General features: G+C 44.8%; 1 protein-coding gene across 1 annotated transcript; it reads right to left on the bottom strand.

Moving 5' to 3' along the window:
* Nucleotides 1-279: 279 nt before the first annotated feature.
* On the bottom strand, nucleotides 280-23,232 carry Pelp1 (proline, glutamate and leucine rich protein 1). Its single transcript, XM_013076871.3, has 17 exons — nucleotides 22,949-23,232; nucleotides 16,449-16,513; nucleotides 15,957-16,062; nucleotides 8,588-8,737; nucleotides 8,285-8,356; nucleotides 6,564-6,623; nucleotides 5,769-5,919; nucleotides 5,446-5,575; nucleotides 5,111-5,198; nucleotides 4,441-4,529; nucleotides 4,245-4,361; nucleotides 3,889-4,036; nucleotides 3,595-3,754; nucleotides 2,591-2,646; nucleotides 2,222-2,428; nucleotides 598-2,124; nucleotides 280-423 (listed from the first exon to the last, which is right to left on the bottom strand). Exons 1-17 carry the CDS (start codon nucleotides 23,195-23,197, stop codon nucleotides 331-333), a joined length of 3,468 nt encoding a protein of 1,155 aa, XP_012932325.2. The 5' UTR covers nucleotides 23,198-23,232; the 3' UTR covers nucleotides 280-330.
* Nucleotides 23,233-23,235: the final 3 nt, after the last annotated feature.

The following is a 23,235-nucleotide window of genomic DNA, read 5'->3' on the forward strand; positions in this document are numbered from 1 at the left end:
ACCTTGGTACCCTCACAGACACAGCTCTAGACTCGGGCCTCCCAGCAAGACCTAAGGTAAGTGTAAGTGCTTAAGTGGACCGCACTGACTGGAAATATCCAGACCTCAAGAATGAGTAGGAAGGCCTGGGACAGTGGCTCCTCCTCTGGACAATGGAGACAGCAGGCCAGATATAAAGACATTTGCAGACACCTGGAGACTACAGATAGCTTGAAAACCTCAACCGACACCCAGGCTCCTGGCTGGGGACACTGTGGCAAGAGCTGGAAGCAGCATCAATACCTTAGAACATAACTTTATTGGAGACAAGGTGGTGGGTGCAAAGGAGAGCTAGGAGTCAGGCTCCATGGTAGGCGGCGGCTTCTCATCATCAGGCGGACAATCGATGAAATCAGCCAGCATGGCAGCTGTGTCATCCTCCTCCTTTTAAGGATAAAGACATAGGATTCAAAACAGTCTCCCTCTCTCACACACACACACAAACACACACATACACATGTGTATGTCAAACTGGGGTGAACCTCTTCCTAATACAGCCATATGCCCTCCTGCCAGCCTCACCTTCTCACTCCAAATATACCTGCCCTGCCTTCTTACCTTTTCCTGCACAGCTGTGGCCTCTGCCTCTGTCTCCATCTCTTCTGCAGGTGTCTCCAGTAGAGGTGGCACCTTGTCACCTCCACCCTCTGTCTCCTCTTCCAGCAGAGTTGGGGGGTCAGAGGGCTCTTCTTCAACTGGCTCCTGAGGAGGTGGCCCTCCTGTGGGGCTTTCCCCTTCCCTTTCCACCTCACCCTGGGAGGGGAGCACCTCAGGAGCCAGGGTAGGGGCTGTCTCAGCCCCAGGCTCCTCTTCAGCTCCAGGCTCTTCCACTTCTAACAGCAGCCCAGGTTCAGGTTCTGGCACAGGCGGTACTTTGGGAGACTGTGGAGGGGGCAGAGCTGGAGGCAGGGTAGGGGGTGGTGGTCCACTTTCTTCTACCTCGCCCTCTGCTGAACCAAACTCCAAGTCTTCTACCTCTTCCAACTCTTCTTCCTCCTCCTCTTCTTCCTCCTCCTCTTCTTCCTCTAGCTCACCTTCTTCCTCCTCAAACTCTTCCTCAAACTCTTCTTCCTCTTCTTCCTCTTCAAAATACTCTTCTTCCTCCTCTTCCTCTTCCTCAAAATCTTCCTCTTCCTCCTCTTCCTCCTCCTCTTCTTCCTCTTCATCCTCTTCCTCTTCTTCCTCATCACTGCTGTTGATATTAATAACTGTCAAATCTTCTTCCAAGGCCGGGGGTCCTGCCCCGCCAGGTGTCCCTTCAGGAACCAACTGGGGTGGTGGAAGTGTCACAGGACCAGGGATAGGTGGAGGCGGGGGTGGAGGGAGAGGCCCTGGGGCTGCAGGAAGTTCTTCAGGTTCTTCCTTGGCTGGCATAGGAGGGGAGGCTGTTGGTGGCCCAGTGGGGGCTACAGGGGGAGGACTAGTGCCAGAGGGTGGTGGTGGGGGTAGGGGTGGTAGTCCCTCAGGCACAATCACCACGCTGTCGTCAGAGTCACTTTCCAAGGAGATCTCCACATCGGATGCCTCTTCTTTGTCGTAGTGGACAAAGGCTGGTCTGGGCACTCTCCCCCCAAAAGTTTCATCTGGGGGTATGGTAGGTGGAGGAGTCCCACTAGGGGCAAGGACAGGGTCCTCACTGGAGCCTGCTCGGTGGTTCTCGGGGCCAGGAAGAAGCCGAGGAGGAACAGACACCAGGCCTGGGACAGACAAGCCAAGGTGATTGGATGTGGCTGGAGGCCCTGGGCGTGCTGGGGGCACAGGGCCTGTAGAAGGCATAGGACCTGATGAGGGTATGGGGCCTACAGAGGACATTGGGGCTACTGAAGACATGGGTCCTGCAGAAGGTAACGGCCCTGCAGAGGGCATGGGGCCTACAGCAGGCATGGGGCCCACAGAGGGCATGGGGCCCACGGAGGGCATAGGGCCCGGGGGATGGAAGGGTGGGGCTCTGAACAGAGATGGAGCCTCAGGAGGGGGAACTGAGGCAGGTGTGGGGCAGGTGGGGCCCATGGTCTGGAGGGGAGGAACTCGGGGGTGAGTCAGAGCAGCACAGGTCACCAGCGCTTCTGAGCAGAAAGAGGAGACCTGAAGAAAGAAAGGACAAGTGTGAGCATCAGGGCCACAGGGACTCATGGGGCCTGAATCTAAGAACCAAAGGGGAACCTGGGCAGTCAGCAGTTACCTCAAGGCTGTCTTCTCTCTGGCCAAGGGAAAAAGCCTGAAGAGCACAGGAGAGAGGAGGTGGGCAGCGAGGAGAAGGGGCCAGGAGTAGGGCCAGCAGCAGGCGATAGAGCTCACGGCGGCAACAGGAGCTAGTGTATGGGGAGCTGCCCAGGACCTCGCCCTGCTGAACACCCATAGCCAGGGGCAGGACCAGATCATGCAGTCTCTGAAAAGGACACAGAGTACACTAAAACTTTACCAAGACCACCCAACCTTTCTCCAGAGCCTCCTCCCAGGTTTCAGTGGACCCACCTCTGGAGTATACAACCCCCTGTGCACACAGCAGCAGCCCCCTCCCCAGGCTCCAGGGAGACCAGGCTCCACTAACCCTGTGAGTCTCCTCCTTGATGAGTGGCCCACACATGAGTATGGTCCGGCTGAGGCCTGGGAAAGAGAATGGTATGTAAGAGGCAGAGTATGATGGTGCACGCTGTAATTCCAGCTACTTAGGAGGGTGAGGCAGAAACATCTCAAGTTTGAGGCTAGCCTGGGCAACTCAGCAAGACCCTGTCTTAAACAAGTGCTGGGGATGTAGCTCACTAGTGAACTGCTTGCCTAAAATGCAAAAGGTCTTGGTCCAATCCCCTTTCCCTACCAAGAGGTGAGGGAAAGAAGAGGGAAGTTTACTGTCAGGATGAGGAGCATACATCCCAAAGGAGTGTCCAGCTCTGCCACTGCCTACCCTGAGCAAGGCATTTACCTTTTTAGTCTACTTTCTCAAGTATTGCGTGAGGGTCATAAAAGTACCTCTACTATATAGGGATACTGACAATACTTAAGTGGTATAATGTAGATAAAACATAAATGTGCATTTACGTTCTTGGTGAGAGCTGGCTCTCCCCTTCAGATGAGGTAGGGTGGTGTTTAGTAAGACACATGAAAGAGACCCAAAAGAAAGTCACCCACTAAGTGCACAGCATCTGACTATTAACTTGTTGACAGATTAACAGTTCCACTGGAAACAAGAAGCTCCACTGAGCAGCCTGCCCTGCAAGGAATTCGAGCCTCAGAGGCAGGGACCTTCCTCCAGGTGCTAGAACTGTACCTGGTAGAGAGAATGCACACACAAAGTGTCTGACCCAAGTTTCCACCTGCAGACCCCATAGCTGCACGGCTGTTTATGCACCTTCTCCTAGCCTCTCTGTTTTTTTGTATACACCCTCTTATTTCACCAACTGGTTTTGAGCTGTAACTCCAGGGCACCCTAGACCTACAAGAGTACAGGGCCTCAGGCCAGGCATTTAGCTCAGTGGTTCTGCCGCCTGCCTCACAACCGCAAGGTCCCAAGTTCAATGCCCAGTACCAAAAAGAAGAGCACAGGGCCTCACGCACCTCTCAATGCAGCTACACACACATCACTGTTGGCATTGCTATCTCCTTTCCGCTGGCTTGGTGGTGCCACAGCTTCCCCCATATCCAGCTTTAGTTTCTTGGGTGCACTGGGCTTCCCAGTTTGTAAACCCCCATCAGGGGTCCCTCGGGGACTTCGTAGCTGGTAAAGGGAAACAAAAATCACACACACAGAGGCACACAGGAAAGCAGGACAGTCAGGAAACAGTTTGGTAAGGTGGCATATTTAGACAAGAGGCCACAGGAGCCAAGGACAGGAGCTGAGGTGGGACTCACCTTAAGGGCATCAGCTGGTGGGGAGATATCACTGAGCAGGTGCGTGAGTAGGGCTTCTCCAGAGGCTCCTCCCTGAAGCACCCCTGCCGAGGCCCCACAAACCTGTACCCACAGCTCTAACACAGCATATACCTTAGTCCGAATGGTGCTGTGGGGTGAACAAAGGGCAAGTTATGGGGTTTTTTTTTTTGGTACCGGGGATCGAACTCGGGTCCTTGTGCTTGCGTGACAGGTGGCAGAACCACTGAGCTAAATCCCCAGCAAGAGCAAGTTATGAATGGAGAGTCCATGTGCTGAAGCCCCTGGCCCTCCTGCATGCCCTCTCATCCTTTCTTCTTTATTCCCTTCCCAGTCACCTGTAAGGCCGCTCCTGGCCTGAAGAGAGGGTGTCCCTGCCAATGCTCCAGGCATTGAGGACCTGGGGGAGCAGGCGGCTGATCAGGGACCCAAAGCGTAAGAGCCGGCCTCCACACCTGGGGGCAGAGATGGAATGGTGACCCTCACATCCAGCATGCCCAGACCCTTCTTCAGACTCAGCCCAATTCCACTCACGCAAGGATGAGAGCAGAGAGCAGGTCCAAGGCTTCAAGGTGGATAGAGGGCAACAGCAGCAGCCGCAGAGGACCATCTCCAAGCAAGCTCTGGAGGAAAAAATCAGTAAAGGGTAAGGGAAGAATGTGAAAGCCAGGGCAAGACAGAAATACAGGCAGAGTAGTCATGTATGGCTATATACTCACTAGGCCCAGCTCTCTCAGTAAACAAAATCCCACCTTCTACACAGATCCTGGTTGGGATCTGTGTAAGGGGAGGTGGCTGAGTCTCTCAACAATGACTCACCTGATCCCCACTCGCTCTCTCCTAAGGAAGCAACAGCCACAGTGGCACTGCTCTATGTGAGCAAATCCACTGACAGCAGCACATGTATTCAGGAAGCAGGGAATAATGATATTTGGAAAGAAGCAGGAGCTTTTTTTGTTTTGGTTTTTGTTTTGGTTTGGTTTGGTTTGGTTTTTTGAGATAGTTTCTCACTATGTAGCTCAGGCTGGCCTTGAACTCATGGGGATCCTCCAGCCTCAGCCTTTCAAGTATTGGGATTATAGGTGTGCTATCTTATCTGAAACAATTTTAGGGATAACACTGGGATATTTAGGTCACAAAGTGCTTTCCTGGTTGTCCAGGGTCCTGACCAAAAGCTGCATACAAAAAGACAAAGCCCACTCACAATATTCTTGCCGCTGACACTGAGGATCCGGCAGATGAGATCTAAGACTTCCTGCACAGGCACAGACACAGGAGCCTCAAATTCAGAGCTGTAGGGAATCAGTACCAAGACCCTCAAAACAGGCCCCCAGGCCAGGGATTTAGCTTAGTGGCACCTTGCCTGCCTCGCAAGCACAAGGTCCTGAGTTCAATCCCCTGTGCCAAAAAAAAAAAAAAAAAGAAAAACAGGTCCCCAGCATGACTCCACACCCACCTCCACCTCCTTCCCATGATGATGATATTCCCCTCACCTCCTTCTCCTCCTCCAGGACCCTGCTCCCTCCAACACCCACACACCTGAGCATCAGCCCCAGGCAGCGAGCCAGTCCCGAAAACCTCTGCCGAAGCCGGAGGAGAACATGGGCATCGCCTTCTTCTGAATGGGAAAGCAGCGTCTCCACTCCAGGGCCTTCATTCTGCACAGGAGCTGGGCAGCAACATAACCACCTTGTACCCTCTATGTCTTTCTCCCATCCCGTCTCCATTTGTGGTAGGTGATCTGCATATGTTCTTACCATGTTGCCTAGAAACCAACTGCCCCACTCTTCTGGGCCACCGTTCTATTGCCTCCTGCAAAGCTCCTCCAGTCCAACCTACTGACTACCAACCCTGGTCCCTACCTGTTTCTGCTCCCTCATACAGGGCCCCCAGCAGGCTGTGCAGTGAGGCCAGCAGGCTGTGCAGCTCTTGCTCCCAGCTTTCTGTGTGCTTCAGGCCCTGGGAAAAGCCAGCTCCTAACGAAGGAAGCTTGGAGTAACATTCACAGGCCAGCTGCAAAAGGAAGGGCAGAAATTTGGTCAGATGGGAACTAGCCCAGCAACAGAGATAATGTTCAAGAGAGATGATGATCAAAGGGAGGCCAAGGGATTATGAGGCAGAAAGGTCCATGTTAACAGGGAAGAAATATGCTCCAGTATACCTCATATGATTATTATAAGAAACTAATGAGGGAGAAAATCTATTAAATGATTATAAAAACTCTCCACTGAACAACTTGAGTATATTCTAGAAACCTCTGGATTTGGACTCAGCATCACTTTTGTTTGTGACACTTATTTTACCATAAAATACATTTTCTGTTACATTGTGATGTTACTTCCATAACAAATTATCATGCGCTGAGCACTTCATTTGACTGTATTTTACCTTCACCTTTTCCCATTCATCCGCTGGTATTATCCTCATTTTTCATAAAAGAAAAATGAATCCCAGTGGGACTCAGAAAATTGTTTAAGGCTGCAAGCTGACCAAAAATGTAAAATAAAAACCTTTATTTACTTATGAACTTAAAAAAATAAAACAAAACAAAACAGGGAAGGAGTAGTAACAGAGAAAAGCTAAGAATGAACCATAACAGATATAACAGATGCTCCTAGCTCAGATCCCCAGGCTCTATACCTCTGCCTTCCCCTTACCTGTTGGAGTTGAGGGCTCAAGGAATGCACCCGAGACAGGAAAAATGAGGCCAGCTTGCCCTAAAGGTAGGGGGAATAAAAGTAAGAGTCTATGAGCCAGTTCCAAGAGCCAAAGATGCACGTCCCATCCATTCCCAGCAGAAGACTCTATGCCTAAATGTTTCTTTCCTATAGACACAGGAAGCATGATGCATCCACTAGGCAGCCAGGAGTAACCTAGTACCAGACATGTTTTTGTGGAATAAAGACATCCTGCATGTCAGCTCTGTGCCTTAGCTTCCTGTCTAAGGACAAAGGGCCTGGCCCCAACCCACAGACAACTGGGCTCCCTCGTGCCAGTTTTTCCAAAATGACAGTCACCTATCTCCCTCAAGCCAAAAGGATAGAGTCCTGAAAAACAATAATCCCCATACTCCAGCTCTCTATCAGCTTAGACATTGAAAGGAGAGTCTACACTGGGAGTTGAGGAACTACCCAGAGGCATGAGGGCAGGACAAGTCAGGAGGCAAGAGTAGTCTGGTAGAACAGAAGGAAGTCTGCAAATCTCAGAGCAGCAACCTTTCTGTCAGCAAACCTCTTCTCTTCCTGCTATTAGAAGGTCCTGGAGTGAAACTGTTTATAACCTAACGGCCACAATTTATCTGGAGGTAGAATCAATGGGGTCTATGAATATGGATGGAGAAAAAAATTACATCATCATTTTCACTAACCTATAAATGAAATGTAGTGAGTACAAATAGCTACGGTATCAGTAATAGCTGTTATTATCATGAACAGAACTCACTTATTTTCATTTCACATTATGGTTGTAACATTATCTTGAAATATCATCCACATATATCACTAATATGAAAGTACAGAGCCAGACATGGTGTTACACACACTTAGGAGACTGAGGCAGTTAGGGTCACTGTGAATTCAAGGCCATCCTGGGCTACATAGTGAGTCTGAGGCCAGTCTGAAGTATATAGCAAAACCCTGTCTCAAAAAACAAAAAAGCAAGCAAGCAAGCAAGCAAGGAAGGAAGGAAGGAAGGAAAGAGAGGGAAGGGGATGAGAAAAAAAGAAAAAGAAAGAGAGAGAGAGAAAGTAATAGAGAAAGAAAGAGAGTTAGTTGTAACAGCTGCCTCGAGTTTGTGGGTTACAGTCTAGGCCTTGGCATCAGATAGATATAGGTTCCAATCCCTACTGATCTTAAGAAAGGTACTTAATTCCAATTTCTTCATCAGTGAGGATTAAGTGCTCTGAGGTATCATCACTATGACTGTTGAGATAGGTGTGTAAAAATCTCAGGAATGACCAGCCATGCTGGGGCAGACCTGTAATGCTAGCACTCTGGGAGGCTAAGACAGAAGGTTCATAAGTTCAACTCCAGCCTGGGCAAGATAGCAACTTAATGAGACTGTCTCAAAATTAAAAATGGGGCCAGGGATTTAGCTTAGAGGCTCTGCCGTCTGCCTCACAAGCACAGGTCCCAAGTTGGATCCCTGGTACCAAAAAAAATAATAATTAAAAATGAACAAAACGGGGGCCGGGGATTTAGCTCAGTGGTTCTGCCACCTGGCTAGTAAGTGCAAGGTCCCGAGTTTGATCCCAGGTACCAAAAAAAAAAAGAACAAAAGGGGCTGAGGATGTAGCTCAGTGTGAAGGCCCTGAGTCCAACTTAAAGTAAGAGCTATAAAGGCTTATGTTGTAGGGAGAGGCATTTCCATAAATACTTACTTTAAGAGAACCACAAGCCCGAGGAAAATAGGTCATACAAGATTTCATTCCCTCCAATGCTGACTGTTCACACTGTGGGAAAACAGAAAGTTAAAAAGAAAGAAGAGGCCCACTGACCCTACATATGTCTATCTCATCCCACTATCCCAGAAAGTTTCTTCTCTACAGTGTCACATGGAGTCGGGGTGGGGCTTCCTCTTCCTACTTCCTCAATCCTATTCCTCAATCACTTCCCGTTACATTATTTAGCCCAAACAGTATAAAGGAGGAGTCATCAGGTAAAGGACCAGGAAAGGGTCTCACCTCTGGTCTGAGGCCCAGCAGTGAAGTAAGAAGACCAGGGAGGTGGTTGACAGAGATGTCCCGGGAGAGTGTAGGAAGCTGGGCTGCATATCGGAGCAGGTCTTTCAGGACAGCCACAGCCAACTCCATAGTGGGTGGTGGATCCTGGGACTAAGCAACAACACCCATGCTGCCAACCTCACCTTCACTGTCACTGACAGGAGGAGGGACTGGAGGTATAACAACATGAGGCTTTTGAGAAACACCATGGTTAAGGTCAATATTACCATTAAATCCACTATCTCTACAGAAAAAGCAAGAGAAAATATGTTCCAAAAGGAATGTTATTTGTCTACAGAAAGGAGAGCTGGTTAGTATTTAAGGTATCTGGGGTCCCAGGAATTTCGGAAAAAGCTAACAAGCCCACACTTCAAAGATCAGGCTAATTGTCCCTGGAGTGACCTCCAGGTGAGAGGCAGGACACCGCCATCTTGGCCCTGTCCTTGGGGCAGACAGGGACACGGGACCCTGGTGTGGTGAGGGCCCAGCTGCTACCTGTCTGGCCGTGGAGGGATGCAGCCAGGACTCTCCAACAGTGTTTTCAATGGAGTCAAAATCCACACGGTTTGTATATTTTTTCCTTTAATCTTCGGCATTTTTTGAAATTCCAACAATATATTTCACAGAACTAGAGAAAACAATCTAAAAATTCATTTGGAACCAGAAGAGACCTAGAATAGCAAAAGCAATTCTAGACAACAGAGACATGGCAGGGGGTATCACAATCCCCAACCTGCAACTATACTACAAAGCTACTGTGATAAAAACAGCATGGTACTGGCAAAGAAACAGACTTGAGGACCAGTGGAACACATTAGAAGATGCAGAAACAACACCAGACACACTCAGCCATCTCATCTTCGACAAAGGAGCCAAACACCCTCACTGGAGGAAAGATAGCCTCTTTAATAAATGGTGCTGGAAAAATTGGGCTTCAACTTGCCAAAGATTAAAACTAGACCTGTATCTCTCACCATGCACTAAACTAAAATCAAAATGGATTAAAGATCTAAAATAAATAGAAACTCTGAACCAGTTGGAACAGAGGTTAGGTAGAACCCTTGAAGACATCGGTGTAGGAAAAGATTTTATGAACAAAACCTCAGTTGCCTGTGAACTAGCACAAACAATCAACAAATGGGATCTCTTCTTATTAAAAAGCTTCTGCATAGCAAGAGAAACCACCAGCAGTGTGAAGAGACAACCCACAATGTGGGAAAAAATCTTCACCTGCTCTTCCTCAGACAAAGGTCTACTATCTTGAATCTATAAAGAACTTAAAAAGATCAGACCTCCCAAATTTAAAGACCCAATCCAAAAATGGGCATCTGAAATGAACAGACATTCCTCAGACAAAGAAGTAGAAATAGCAAATAAATACATGAAAAAATGTTCAACATCACTGGTCATTCGAGAGATGCAAATGAAAACAACGCTGAGATTCCACTTCACTCCAGAAAGAATGGCTGCTATCATGAAATCAACCAATAACAAATGTTGGCGGGGCTAAGGGCAAAGAGGAACCCTGCTCCGCTGCTGGTGGGAGTGTAGACTGGTACAACCACTGTGGAAATCAGTATGGAGATACCTCCAAGAACTAGGACTGGAAGTCCCATTTGACCCCACTATTCCACTGCTGGGGATCTTCCCCAAAGAATTAAAAGAATCATACCACAGTGATATAAGTGCACCCATGCTCATAGCAGCGCAGTTTGTAATAGCTAAAACTTGGAAACAGCCCAAATGCCCATCAACTGGAGACTGGATAAAGAAAATGTGGTTTTTTAATAAAATGGAGTACTACTCAGCCATAAAAAATGAGAAATTAGAGACATTTATAGCTAAGTGGATGCACATTGAGGCCATACTCTTAAGTGAAATAAATAAGACACACATGTGTAAATACCAAATAGTTTCTCTGGTGTGAGAAACTGAAAGTGTAAATAAGGACTAAATGTATAATAGGTCATGTGAAATAGGAAGACAAGGGGCAAAGGGGAAGAAAGTGGGAGGGCTAAGGGAAAGGATAGAAGGGAATGGGATTAATATGAGAAAATGGAAAAATAGGAACAAAATCTTTGTAAATAGGGAGGACTGGAGGGGTTGAAGGGAGGGCTGTGCAAGGGTGAAAAATAAGAACCAAGAGAGACTATGTAAAGGTGCAAATTTCTAATGATGAATGTCATTATATTGTATACCTAAAATGTACCAATGATTAGAATGAATAATCGATAATGTAAAATAGGAAGAAAAGGTCCAAAGGGGTAGGGGTAGTGGGAGGGGAAGGGGAAAGGAAAGAAGGGAAAGGAAAAAATGATGAGAAATGGAAAAAATGGAAATAAAGTCTTTGTAAATAGGGAAGGGTGGAGGGCATGAAGGGAGGGCTAGGAATGGGGAAAAAATAAGAACCAAGATGCATCATGTAAAGGTACAATTCCCAATGAGAAATGTAATTGTGTTGTATACCTACAATGTACCAATAAAAGAATTTAATATAAAAAAAAAAAACTAGATCCATATCTATCACCATGCACTAAACTAAGATCGAAGTGGATTAAAGATCTAAATATTAAAACAGACACACTAAACTTGCAGGAAGATAAGTTAGGTAGAACTCTTGAAGACACTGGCATAGGGAAAGACTTTATGAACAAAACCTCAGTAGCTCAGGAACTAGCACAAAGAATCAACAACTGGGATCTTATCTTGTTAAAAAGCTTTTGCACTGCAAGAGAAACCACCAACAGAGCTAAGAGAAAACCTACAATGTGGGAAAAAATTTTTAGCAGTTGTACCTCAGACAAAGAACTACTATCTAGAATATATAAAGAACTGAAAAAAATCAGACCCCCTCCCCCAGGGCCGGGGATTTAGCTCAGTGATTCCAGTGCCTGCCTCGCAAGCACAAGGTCCAAAATTCGATCCCCAGTACCAAAAAAAAAAAAAAAAATCAGACCCCCAAATTTAAAGACCCAATTCAAAAATGGGCATCTGAAATTAACAGACATTTCTCAAACAAAGAAAAGCAGCAAATAAACATATGAAAAAATGTTCAACATCACCGGTCATTCAAGAGATGCAGATGAAAACAACACTGAGATTCCACCTCACCCCAGAAAGAATGGCTGCTATCAAGAAATCAACCAATAATAAATGTTGGCAGGGGTGTGGGGAGAAAGGAATCCTTCTCCATTGTTGGTGGGAGTGCAGACTGGTGCAACCACTGTGGAAATCAGTATGGAGATACCTCAAAGAAGTAGGACTAGAGGTCCCATTTGACCCAGCCATTCCCCTGCTAGGTATCTTCCCAAAAGAATTAAAAGAATCATACCACAGCGACATATGTGCACCCATGTTTATAGTGGCATAGTTGATAATAGCTAAAGCTTGGAAACAGCCCAAGTGCCCATCAACTGGAAACTTGATAAAGAAGATGTGGAGTTTTTTTTTATAAAATGTAGTACTACTCAGCCATAAAGAATGGCAAACTAGAGACATTTATAGCTAAGTGGATGCATATTGAGGCCATACTCTTAAGTGAAATAAATAGGACATACATGTATAAATACCGAATAGTTTCTCTGGTGTGAGAAACTGAAAGTGTAAAGAAGGATTAAAATGATTAAAATGAATAATTGATAGTTTGAAATAGGAAGAAAAGATCCAAAGGGGTAGGGGAAGTGGGAGGGGAAGGGGAAAGGAAAGAAGGGAAAGGAAAAATTATGAGAAAAGGAAAAAATGAAAACAAAGTCTTAGTAAATAGGAAAGGGTGGAGGGGGTGAAGGGAGGACAGGGAATGGGGAAAAAATAAGAACTAAGATACATCATGTACAGGTACAAGTACCCAATCGTAAATGTAAATGTACTGTATACCTAAAATGTACCAATAAAAGAATTTAAGCAAAAAAAAAGAACCAGAGTGATGCTCTGCAGAACAGTGGCCACAGGTGGTACAGATCCCTTGGGATGCTGGAGCTGACATGAGCAAAACACACATGAGATTCCAAAGGCACAGCACAAACTAAGCAGCAGCTAGAACCTGCTTCCAGGTACGCATACATTTGGACTCCCCATACTGTGTATGATACTGAATTGATGCATACAAACTTTTATGTCAAAAATAGATCTTTCTCAAATGGGAAGGGGATCAAGAAATGGAAGGGGGAGGGGGGAAAGAAAGGGAAAGGGATGAAAATAAAGGAATGAAGATGTGTTCTGTCCATGTACCAACTCCACATAAAGACTGTAAACATTATGTCCTCCAAATGTGGACTGATAAAAACTAATTTAAAATTTTAAAAAATCTTGGGCATTTTGTTTCTCTGAGAACAAACTTGAAAAACTACAGAGCCAATAATCCTACACAGAGTGTATCCAAGGACATTGTACAGTTTTATATACCTTCACAATATACTTTGCTGCTTTCTAGATAATTTATTTTGCACACATTACTGAACAGTTGTAAATAACTTATATAATATAACATCACTTTCAGTATGTGTAAAGAAATAAATTAATTTTTAAAAAAGATTAGGCTAACTGGAAGATCTAAGAGGTTTTTGATTCTCTCATACTCTATTTCTCTGATGGCAATGGAGAAGAACACTTTTCAGACTGAAAAATAAATCTTAACCACAATAAAACTGTCCCTTCTCTCCAACCTTGCTTTAAGCTGACTGAAACCTGCGTTACTATTCATGGAAGACTGGTGGGGGTTAGATTTAGAAAGAAAATTAACACTACCTAAGGAAACGGCAGTTGGCATGTCCCATGTGTCAACAAAATAAGAGAACGCTGTCCAGCAATTCTTCATTTCTCTGTGGCAAACTCTCTGCTGCTCAAACTTTCTCCTTCAACTTCTAGGTCCCAATTTCTCCCACTGCTGTGTGGCTCTGTCTACAACTTCAAAAACTGAAGCCCAAAGATGGGCGCCAACCTCAGGTTGCTACTCCATCCAATCATCCCTGTTCTCTTCCTCCTCCTTTACCTGACTGTTAAGTGTGGTATACCTTAAAACTCAGCCCACACAAGGACTCATCTTAATAGTATCATCCTCATCCTCAATTTTCACTGCCATCTAAATACAGAAGACTCTTTCCTTTACAAAATAAATGAACTGAAAAGTCAGGCCTAGTGGTGCACACATATAATCCCAGCACTTGGGAGGCTAAGGCAGGAGAATCGCCACGAGTTCAAGGCGAGCCCTGGCTACATAGTGAGATCAAGGCCAGCTCAAACTACATGAGACCCTGTCTCCAAAAACAAAAACAAAAACAAAACCAACTAAAGCACCATCCCCCCCATGGCTGCACAGAGACACTTGGCCACTTCCAGCAGTGCCAGATCAGGACATTCTAAGAGGCCTTCTGTTGAACACCTAAGGCCACACTCATGGTAGGGTTTTGTCCCATCCCCTCTGAACCTGGCTCTCTTTCAATATTCTGAAGACAAGTCATCCCGGTCACATTCTCTCCATAACGCTAACTAATCATCAGCACTGCCTACTTTGCCTCTGTATTTCTCTTAAATCTATTTACTTATCAGTTCTGCTATCACCCTCATCCAAGACACCATGAATGTTCTCCTACATTTACTTTAATAACCTTCTACATAGTCTTTCTGTTTTCACAAAAGCCAGAGTGATATCTTCAAATGAAAATGTGATCATGTTACCACCCCCACCACATCTCCTTGCCACTGCTGCTAAGGTTTGAATGTCCTCCCCAAAATCATGCTATTATGAAGCAAGAAGGCCCTTACCACCCCTCCATCTTGCACATCCCAGCTTCTAGAATTCTGATGACATCTACTTAAAACTGCTAATGTATTTCCACTGCTCTGAGAATAAAAAAAAAAAAACCCTTAGCATGTCTGGCAAGACCATACATGGCTTGGTCCCCTTTCTACCTACTCCTCAGCTATATTTTAAAGCCAGCCCCACCAGGTGCTTACAATTTTTCAAATGGCTGAGCTCCTGGTCTGCCAGAGTTCTTGCACTCTTAGAACACTTTTCAGCCCAATTAACTACTACTGATCAGTTTCATAAAGGCCTCTCTAAACCTCTGACCCCAATCTCTACTGCCCTTCCCCAAATGAAATAAAATTCTTTTGACACATGTTCTCAGAGAACTGCAGTCTTAGCCACCACAGAACCTACTTCATTTTGTCATGTCACAATCACATTTATCATTTCTTAAGTATCTTCCATTAAAACAAAAATCAACCAACTATGGACTGCAGGTACCTATTTTTGCACGGCTAGGAGTAGTGTGTGAGTGAGTGTGAGTGTGTGAGTGTGTGTGTGTGTGTGTGTGTGTGGTTTGTTTGAGTTTTTTTGTCTTGTTTTTGCTTTTTTTTTGGTACCAGGGATAGAACTCCAGTCCTTGTGCTTGTAAGGCAGGCGGCGAAACCACTGAGCTAAATCCCCAGCCCTTTTTGTCTTGTTTTTGAGACAGGGTCTCACTATGCAGTTCAGGCTAGACTTGGACTCACTACGTGGTCCAGCCTGGCCTCAAACTCACAGCAATCCTCCCACCTCAGCCTCTTGAGTGCTGGGATTGCAGGCATGTGCCACCACACACAGCTGGTCTTTATATTTTTAAAGGGATGGAAAATAAACAATATGCAATAGAAACCATGTAGTTCATGGCCTAAAACATTTACTATCTGCAACCATTTCACAGAGAAAATTTCCCAACTCATGCACTAGAACTATGACAGCAAGGTTCTTGTACATCTTACCACTGTGCCTGGAACTTAGCATACAGCTTGCTGTATGTGCTCAGAAAATGCTCATGAAATAATTAAATGAGGAGGTCATCAAAGAAAGTAAAAAAACGGGAAGGGGTGTTTAAATATTAAAAGAAGAACAAAGGAATGGACCAAAACAAAGGAACTTAGATTCGTCACTCATTAGAAACACTAATGAACAAGTGAAGCTATCTGAGGTCACAACATGTGAACAGTCAGATGAATTAAAATAAACCAGCAGATGAAAATATCAGTTCAAAAGAGTCCCAGGACTCAGGAGGCAGAGGCAGGAGAGTCACCATGAGTTCGAGGCCAGTCTGGGCTACATAATGAGTTCAAGGCCAACTTCCACTACAAAGTGAGATCTTGTCTCAAAAAACAAAACAAAACACAAACACACATAAAAGTTCAAAAGGATGTTTCTATTCAAAGCTTAACCTCTCGCTATTAAGAAACTGCCTCTAATCCTTTTGTACTCAAAACTGAAAGTCCAACCCACAGAGAACATACCAGTCCTAGGATGGGGGGCGGGGGGGGGGGAGGGTATGGAGAGGCAGTGGATGGACAGTTAAATCCTTACCTGCAACACCTGCTGAATGCTCCGAAGCCAAGAGACACAGTGCTGCTGGAACATGTCTGTGGGACTCTCCCCCACCAGCAGGGACAGCAGACACAGGCCCTCAAACCTTATAAGCAAGAAGAGAGTAATACCAGATGGGCAGAAACTGTACTTCAGAAAAATCCAGTGACTGTTCTGTCACTCTTGCTGGGCTATAGCAAGACTTTACCCTCAGACCCACTGTGATTACTAATGCCTGAAATGCTTGGGGTAAGGTAGGAACAGCAAGAAAAAAAAAGGAGCAGAGATAATCTCAAGTGGGAAACAGAAAATTTGGAAGCTGCAAGGAGTGGGTTTGATTCAGATGAGCTCACAAAAGAATGAAACTCCCAACCTTCCTGAGAATGGAGAAATCTCTTGAATCCATGGAGAGGTAACAATGGATGGACAGATGCACATACAGCCCACTTCCTAAGGGAACATCCCCCTGGAAAAAAATATTGAAAAACTTACCGAGTTTTCATGGAACCAAGACATGCATTACTGAGATTCACCAATGCCCCAACGGCAGAAAGGTTCTGGAAGAAAGAAAACGGGAGTCCAGAATAGGACATTAAAGACAGAGGAGAAATTCTCCAACACCTTCCCTGTCCCAGTATCAAAGTCTTTCTAAGGTCATACCTTTTCTAAGGCCAAAAGGCTAGCCCTTCAGAGGCCTTTAACCAATGCCCTTTTCTCCTGTGGGTAACAAACATAGCAGCCTGTCCATCAACCTCTCCTCAAGCTCAATCTTGCCTGATCCACTCCCCTATGTCCTACCCCATGATCAGAGCTAACAGAGGACAGCCAAAATTCTATATATCTGCTTCACTTCTGCATCCCTAGACAACATCATGCATGGAGGAAACATCCAGAAATGCTTGCTGAATGGACACTGAACTCATCCCTATCCTTTTTCCTTAACCCTTAAACAGATCTTCCTCTTCCTATTCCTGGCTTCCCTACACCTGAAGAACATCAACACAGGTCTATTCAACAAGCTTCCTCCCTCCAATCCTCTCCTTCTCTCATATGCTAGAGCCCAGGAAAGATGTTTCCTCATGGGCCTTCCCATAAGTAACCTCTCCATTAAAGGCCCAAACTCCTCTCATGGTCCACTACCTCCCTAACGGTTTATATCACTCATTCTTTCTAAACAGGTATTATACATGGGGCCAGGTAAAGGAAGACAAAACTGAATAAGTAAAGCCCATGCTCTTTATTGATAGCGGGAAATAGTCATTCATTTATTCAATAAACATGTACTTGGACTTCCAGGAAGATGGCAGAGTGGTGAACAGTAGAGAAACAGCCTCTCTGAGATTTGGTGTCCAGAGCTGGGATACAGCAATATGAGGAAGAGGAGAGAAGTGGGTCCCCAGGACCCAGCAAGGATCTGAAGCAAGAATTGAAGCCCACAAGGAGCACAAAGAGACTTCAACAAAGGCGGCAGTGGCAAGTGGCGCTTTCTCCCTGAGCCCTGGCTCACGGTGTAGGAAGGACGGCTCAGGCCTGCAAACGCACAGTGACTATTGGCGATCCCAGAGGCCTCCACAGAGAAACACACTAGTGGAATGGAGCAGTGGATACAGGGGACTGCAGTGGCTGGTTAGTTATCTGGGTTCAGATGTCCCCCAGGAAAGGGTGATTGGTTGGTAGCCATCTTAGAGAGGGGCCAATTGAGCTTGGAACTCAGAACAGCTGCAGGCTGACTCCATCTAGTGTCTGCTAGTGTCAGAGTAAGGTGGAAACGGAGTTCAAGCCAGCAAGAGGTCAAAAAGCTGAATTTGAGGAGCTGAGTTCAAGCCAGCAGGAAGCACAGGGAGTACTACATGCTGAACAAATCGGGTTCCAGCCTCGCTACCAGAAACCAGCCTGAACTTCAGTGAACTAAACGCGCAGGCTCACTGGGATTATCCACTATCCCGCTGTAAATCTACAGCTGGCTTGCTGGAATTAATCAATACGGATCTGGGCTCTGTCTGCCCAATTTGTCTACCAGTGACAGCAGAGACACCTTGAAGTGGACATTTTTTTCTTTTTTCTTTTTTTTTTTTGGTCTTTGTTCTTTTTTTTATGAGTGTGAACAGTGTCTAGTTTGTTGTTGTTGTTGTTATGTTGTGTTGTGGTTTATATTTCTTCCTCCTCTCTTCTTCACCAATTTCCCAGTTTGTGTAATCTTCCTTTGTCCTCCAGCCTTCCTTCTAATATCTTCTTCTATTTCTCTATTTTTTCCTCCTAATCCCTTTTAAATTTCCTCCCTTGAGGGTAAAATCACCATATTGAGGGCATATTTACTGTACATAATTTTCTGGTTTTAGATTTTGTTATATAACAACAAATATAGTTCATACAGTTAAAGGCACCAAATTAATAATTACTAGAGTTTGTCATTCTTTAGGCTGTGTTTGATGGTACTGTTATTGCTGATTGTACTATTTTACCCAAGGCTTATGCCTAAAGGTTATAAACAATACTCTAAGGCAGTGCCAATTTGGCTAGGCCAAGTAGGCAGCAACTTCTCATCCCCAATAAAGTGAAGAGGTAGGATCTTGCAATAGACTTAAAACCTAAAAGCCAGCTACATCTGGAAGACATCTCTGAGTAGTAGTCATTTCCCAAGGGTTCTAAATACTAGCAATAAAGCTACCTGCCATAAGCAATTTACAAGCATCAACCCAGGAATTAAACTAAATATATACATAATATATTACACATATAATAAATACATATACTATATATGTATGACACTTAAGCAAGGTGTAACTCTAGACTTCCAGCTCACCAAAGGCAACCCAGGGAGCAAAGAGGTGGAACAATGTGAATAAACCTATACTTAACATTTACTTCCTGTGAGACTTTGTTTTAGGTGCTTAGTAGCATACTTTCTAGAGGAGACAGAAAATAAACTGGTGAAATATATACAGGTTAAGCTTCCCTAGTCAGAATACCCAAAATCTAAATGCTCCAAAATTCAAAACATTTTGAGTGCTGATATGACACAAGTAAAAAATTCCATACTTGACCTAATACAACAGGATTTAGTCAAAACACAGGTGCACAATAGTTTGTTCACTGTCTGAAAGAGAAAAGCAGCCCTTCAGGTGTAATTTATCTTTTCTGCATGCCTGCCTATATTTCTTCACACAGCCTGCCCTAAAGGGTAATAAAAAGCAGGTGTGCAGACCAGACTACTCAATGGCAGATTTCCCACAATGTTGTACATAGGCCCAAGACCTGTGTGGATTACTCACTGTTTTGTTTGCGTTTGCTTGTTTTGCATTATGATATATACAGATATTGTTGAAAATGTCAAAAAAAGGTTATGGATACCCTATGGGTAACAGTGATTAAAAAAGCGTGGACATTTCCCTCTAGCACATGCCAATGAACATGATAATAGAGATAATGAAGATGACATAAATAATGCAGAAAGTGACTATAAATGATATAGTGAAAATGTGTGAAGGGGTTATTAAAGGACAAAGGTAACAGGCAATCATAATGGAACAAGAAATCATGTCAGGTGGGCATGGTGGCGCATGCCTGTAATCCTAGCACTTAGGAGGCTGAGGAAGACAGATCGCTGTGAATTCAAGGCCAGCCTGTGCTACATAGTGAGTTCAAGGCCAGCCTGAACTACACAGCAAAACTCTGTCACAAAGGGGAGGGGAAAAAAAGAAATCATGTCGGTTTATAAAACCAAAGTTTATAAAAGCAAAATATGAACAAGACAGATGACTGCAGGAAACATTTCAAAAATCAATCCAGGGCCGGGGATTTAGCTCAGTGGTTTCACCGCCTGCTGTGCAAGCGCAAGGACCCGAGTTCAATCCCTGGTACCAAATTAAAAAAAAAAAAAATCAATCCAGCAAGCTAGGCATGCTGACACATGCCTGTAATCCCAGCACTTGGGAGGCTGAAGCAGGAGGATCGTCACACATTTGAGGTCAGCCTAGGCTACAGTGAACTGAAGGCCAGCCTCAACTGCATAGTGAGACCTTGCCTCAAAAAAAAAAAAGAAAAAAAAAAAAACCCATCCAGCAGAATGCCTCCTCAAATCCAGAGGATCTAATTCCTAGTCTCACAACTGTTTCTGATGTTTTGTCCTCTCACTCCCAAAATATAAAATATGATGCACAGTAATCACTCGATAAAAAGAGCATGACAAGTGCAAGCTGAAGACCACTGTTTGCTGGTCCTGGTGTTCAACAGCCAATACAAGAATTCTGGTGATATTCCTGTGCTGCTTACTTGCCCCAATTATCATTTTTCCACTGTATTAACATTCTTTACTGGAAAGCACTTATGTGTAAATAAGTGTAAGAAAATGATTGCTTACTGGCAGTATATAAATCATTGCTAACAAATAATGATGATGACCAAAAAACACAAATTGTTCACATGGGAAGCTGAGGAAGTGACAGCTTTGCTTTTCCATGGTCCAATGTATCCAAACTTCATTTCATGTACAAAATTATTGAAAGTGTTTATATAATCTCCTTCAGTCTATGTATACAAGGTGTGTATGAGACATAAATTAGCTTCATGTTTAGACTTAGGTCCTATCCCTGAGACAACTCATGTAGACACAAATAATCTAAGCTCAAAATATGAAATGAAAAATTCAAAGCACTTCTGGTTTCAGGCATTTAGGGTAAGGGATACTCATCCCACATATAGTATGTCAGATGGTGTTAAATGCTATAAGGAAGAATAATGCAGAATAAGAAATGGGCCGGGGATTTAGCTCAGTGGTGCTGCCAACTGCCTCACAAGTGCAAGGTCCTGAGTTCAATTCCCAGTACAAAAAAAAAAAAAAAAAAAACAGAATAAGAAAAGGAATGGCCCAAGTAGGGAATACAGTAGAGTAGGCACCAAAGTCCTCTCTTAAAAAGTCAAACAAAGAGCCAGGGATTTAGCTTAGTGGTGCTGCCGCCTGCCTCACAAGCACAAGGTCCTGAGTTCGATCCCCAGCACCAAAAAAACGGTCAGAGATCAACAGGAAAGTAAGAACAAGATATATCCTCATATACTGCTAAGAGGACCAGGTTTGGGGGATGAGATTCAGGAATTCAGTTTCACATATGTTAAATCTGTGGTATCTATTTAAGATCAAAATGGAGATGCCAAATAGGCACAGGGCTGACAAGTCTGGAGTTACGAAAATTCCTAGTCATGTGAATTTGGAAGTTGTTAGCTTAGAGACTGGATCACTCCACCAAGAGTATTCATGTGAACAGAGCAGAGGAGCTAGCACATCTGTAATTCCAGCACTCTTAAGAGGCTCAGTCAGGCGGATAATAAGTTCAAGCCCAGCCTGAGCAACTGAGTGATTTAGCAACACCCTATCCCAAAATAAAAAACAGGGTAAGGGTTGGGGATGTAGCTCACTGTAAAGGCCCTTGAGTCAATTCCTAGTACAAAAAAAAGAAAAAATACACATAGTACAAGGACTGGGTCCTTGGGCACTCAAACATCTAACAGAGAAAGAACCAGTCTTTACTGGAAAAGACTGGCAAGGTATGACCAGTGTGGTAGGAGAATTCAGAATGGTACCCTAAAAGTCAAGGAAAAATAGGTTTTGTTTTTTGTCCTACTGAGGATCAAATTCACAGCCTTACTCTGAATAACACCTCCAGTCCTTTTTATTTATTTTGAGACAGTCTTGTTAAGGCTGGACTCCAACTTGTTATCTTCCTTCTTCAGTCTCCTAAGGAGCTGAGCTTACAAGCGTATACCATTGGGCCCAGCTTTAAAACAGTTTTTTAAGGAAAGAAGGAATAATCAACTATCAAATGATACAGATGGGTCAAATAACATAAAAACCCAAATTTAACATGAGCTTTTTCTTTTTTTTGAAGTGGGGCAGGGTGGGGATTGAAACCAAGGCAGAGTTGGGTAGGAAGGCAATAAACTGGCACAGTGTTGTTAAATTTGGATGACAAAAACACTACAGGGTGGGGTGGTTTGAAATATTTGTGTATGCCTGAAATTTTCCTAAGATTTTGGCAATCACATTCAAAAACAAATACACGCCTAGTTGTACAAGTATGGGGTGTGGGAAGTTGTATATACTGTTTATGTAAAACAGAAAGTGTAATAAAGAGTAGTTAATATCATAGGTGATCGGAACGGTTTCCTAAAGGCAGTAACATATGCAGCGAATTGGAGGGATCCAGGATGCAGTTCAGGGAAGCATTCCAAAAGAATAGTAACCACAAAAGCTTTGAGGCAAAAAAAAAAAGCCCCATCCTATTTGCCACCACAGCCTAACTAAAGGATTTTTAAAGGCACCAAATAAGATCAGGATTTTACTGTAAAAAGCTCACTCCAACTACTGTGCAGAGAACGGAGTAAGAGTGCAAGACTGAGGGATGGGGATTTAGCTCAGTGGCGCCACGCCTGCCTCGCAAGCGCAATGTCCTGAATTCGATCCCAGGTACTGCAAAAAAAAGAAAAGAAACGTGGTCGCTTCGGCAGCATATATACTAAAAAAAGAGTGCAAGACTGGGCAAGGAGAACAGTTAGATTATTGCTATAATCCAAGAGAGAAACTGTGCACTGAAGCCAGATGTGGTGTACACCTGTAATCCCAGCGCTTGGAAGGCTGAGGCAGGACGATCACCATGAGATCACCAGTAAGAGCTCGGTAAAATTTGTATTTTGAATACGTCTATTAACCCAGTGAAAACCAGCCTTAAAGCAAATTATCTCCTGAAGAGGCTGAAGATCATTCTGCTAGTGAGTGACCCGGCCTCAAACTGAATGTATTCCTGAGTAACTACCAGCCTAAAAACAGATACGGGGCCTAATCTTTTCCCTGGAGTAACGGCGGATAAAAGAGAAATACGTGAATTTCAGCTCTCCTCCCCTCAACCTCCCCACTGCAAGTTCAGTACAGGGTAAACCCCATGCACAAGTGTCCTGCCAACCTTCGCACAGGGTTGGCGACAAGTGAGGCTCTGACTTACCTGGGCCCCGCCCACTGTTCCGTGCAGCCGCAGGAGGCACATGAGCCCTGGCAAATGCGGGGCCGAGCGGACTGGGGGATGCACGGGAGCAACGCTGGACCCCGTTCGCGGCTGGAGCAACCCAGAAACGCTCTCCAGCAGCAGCAAACGAAGACGAGGGCCCGAGTTCATCGCCGAGAGACCCCCAGGCCCACCAGGAACCCCAGCGGGGGAGCCCGCAGAGGTCCCACTCAGAACGGCTGCCGCCATCTTCCCCCGGCTCTGATGATGGCGTGGCGCGATGACGC

Source organism: Heterocephalus glaber, unplaced genomic scaffold, assembly GCF_053883595.1.
Source record: "Heterocephalus glaber isolate CG9 unplaced genomic scaffold, H.glaber_assembly_v1.0 deba00001564, whole genome shotgun sequence".
Classification (NCBI taxonomy): Eukaryota; Metazoa; Chordata; class Mammalia; order Rodentia; family Bathyergidae; genus Heterocephalus; species Heterocephalus glaber.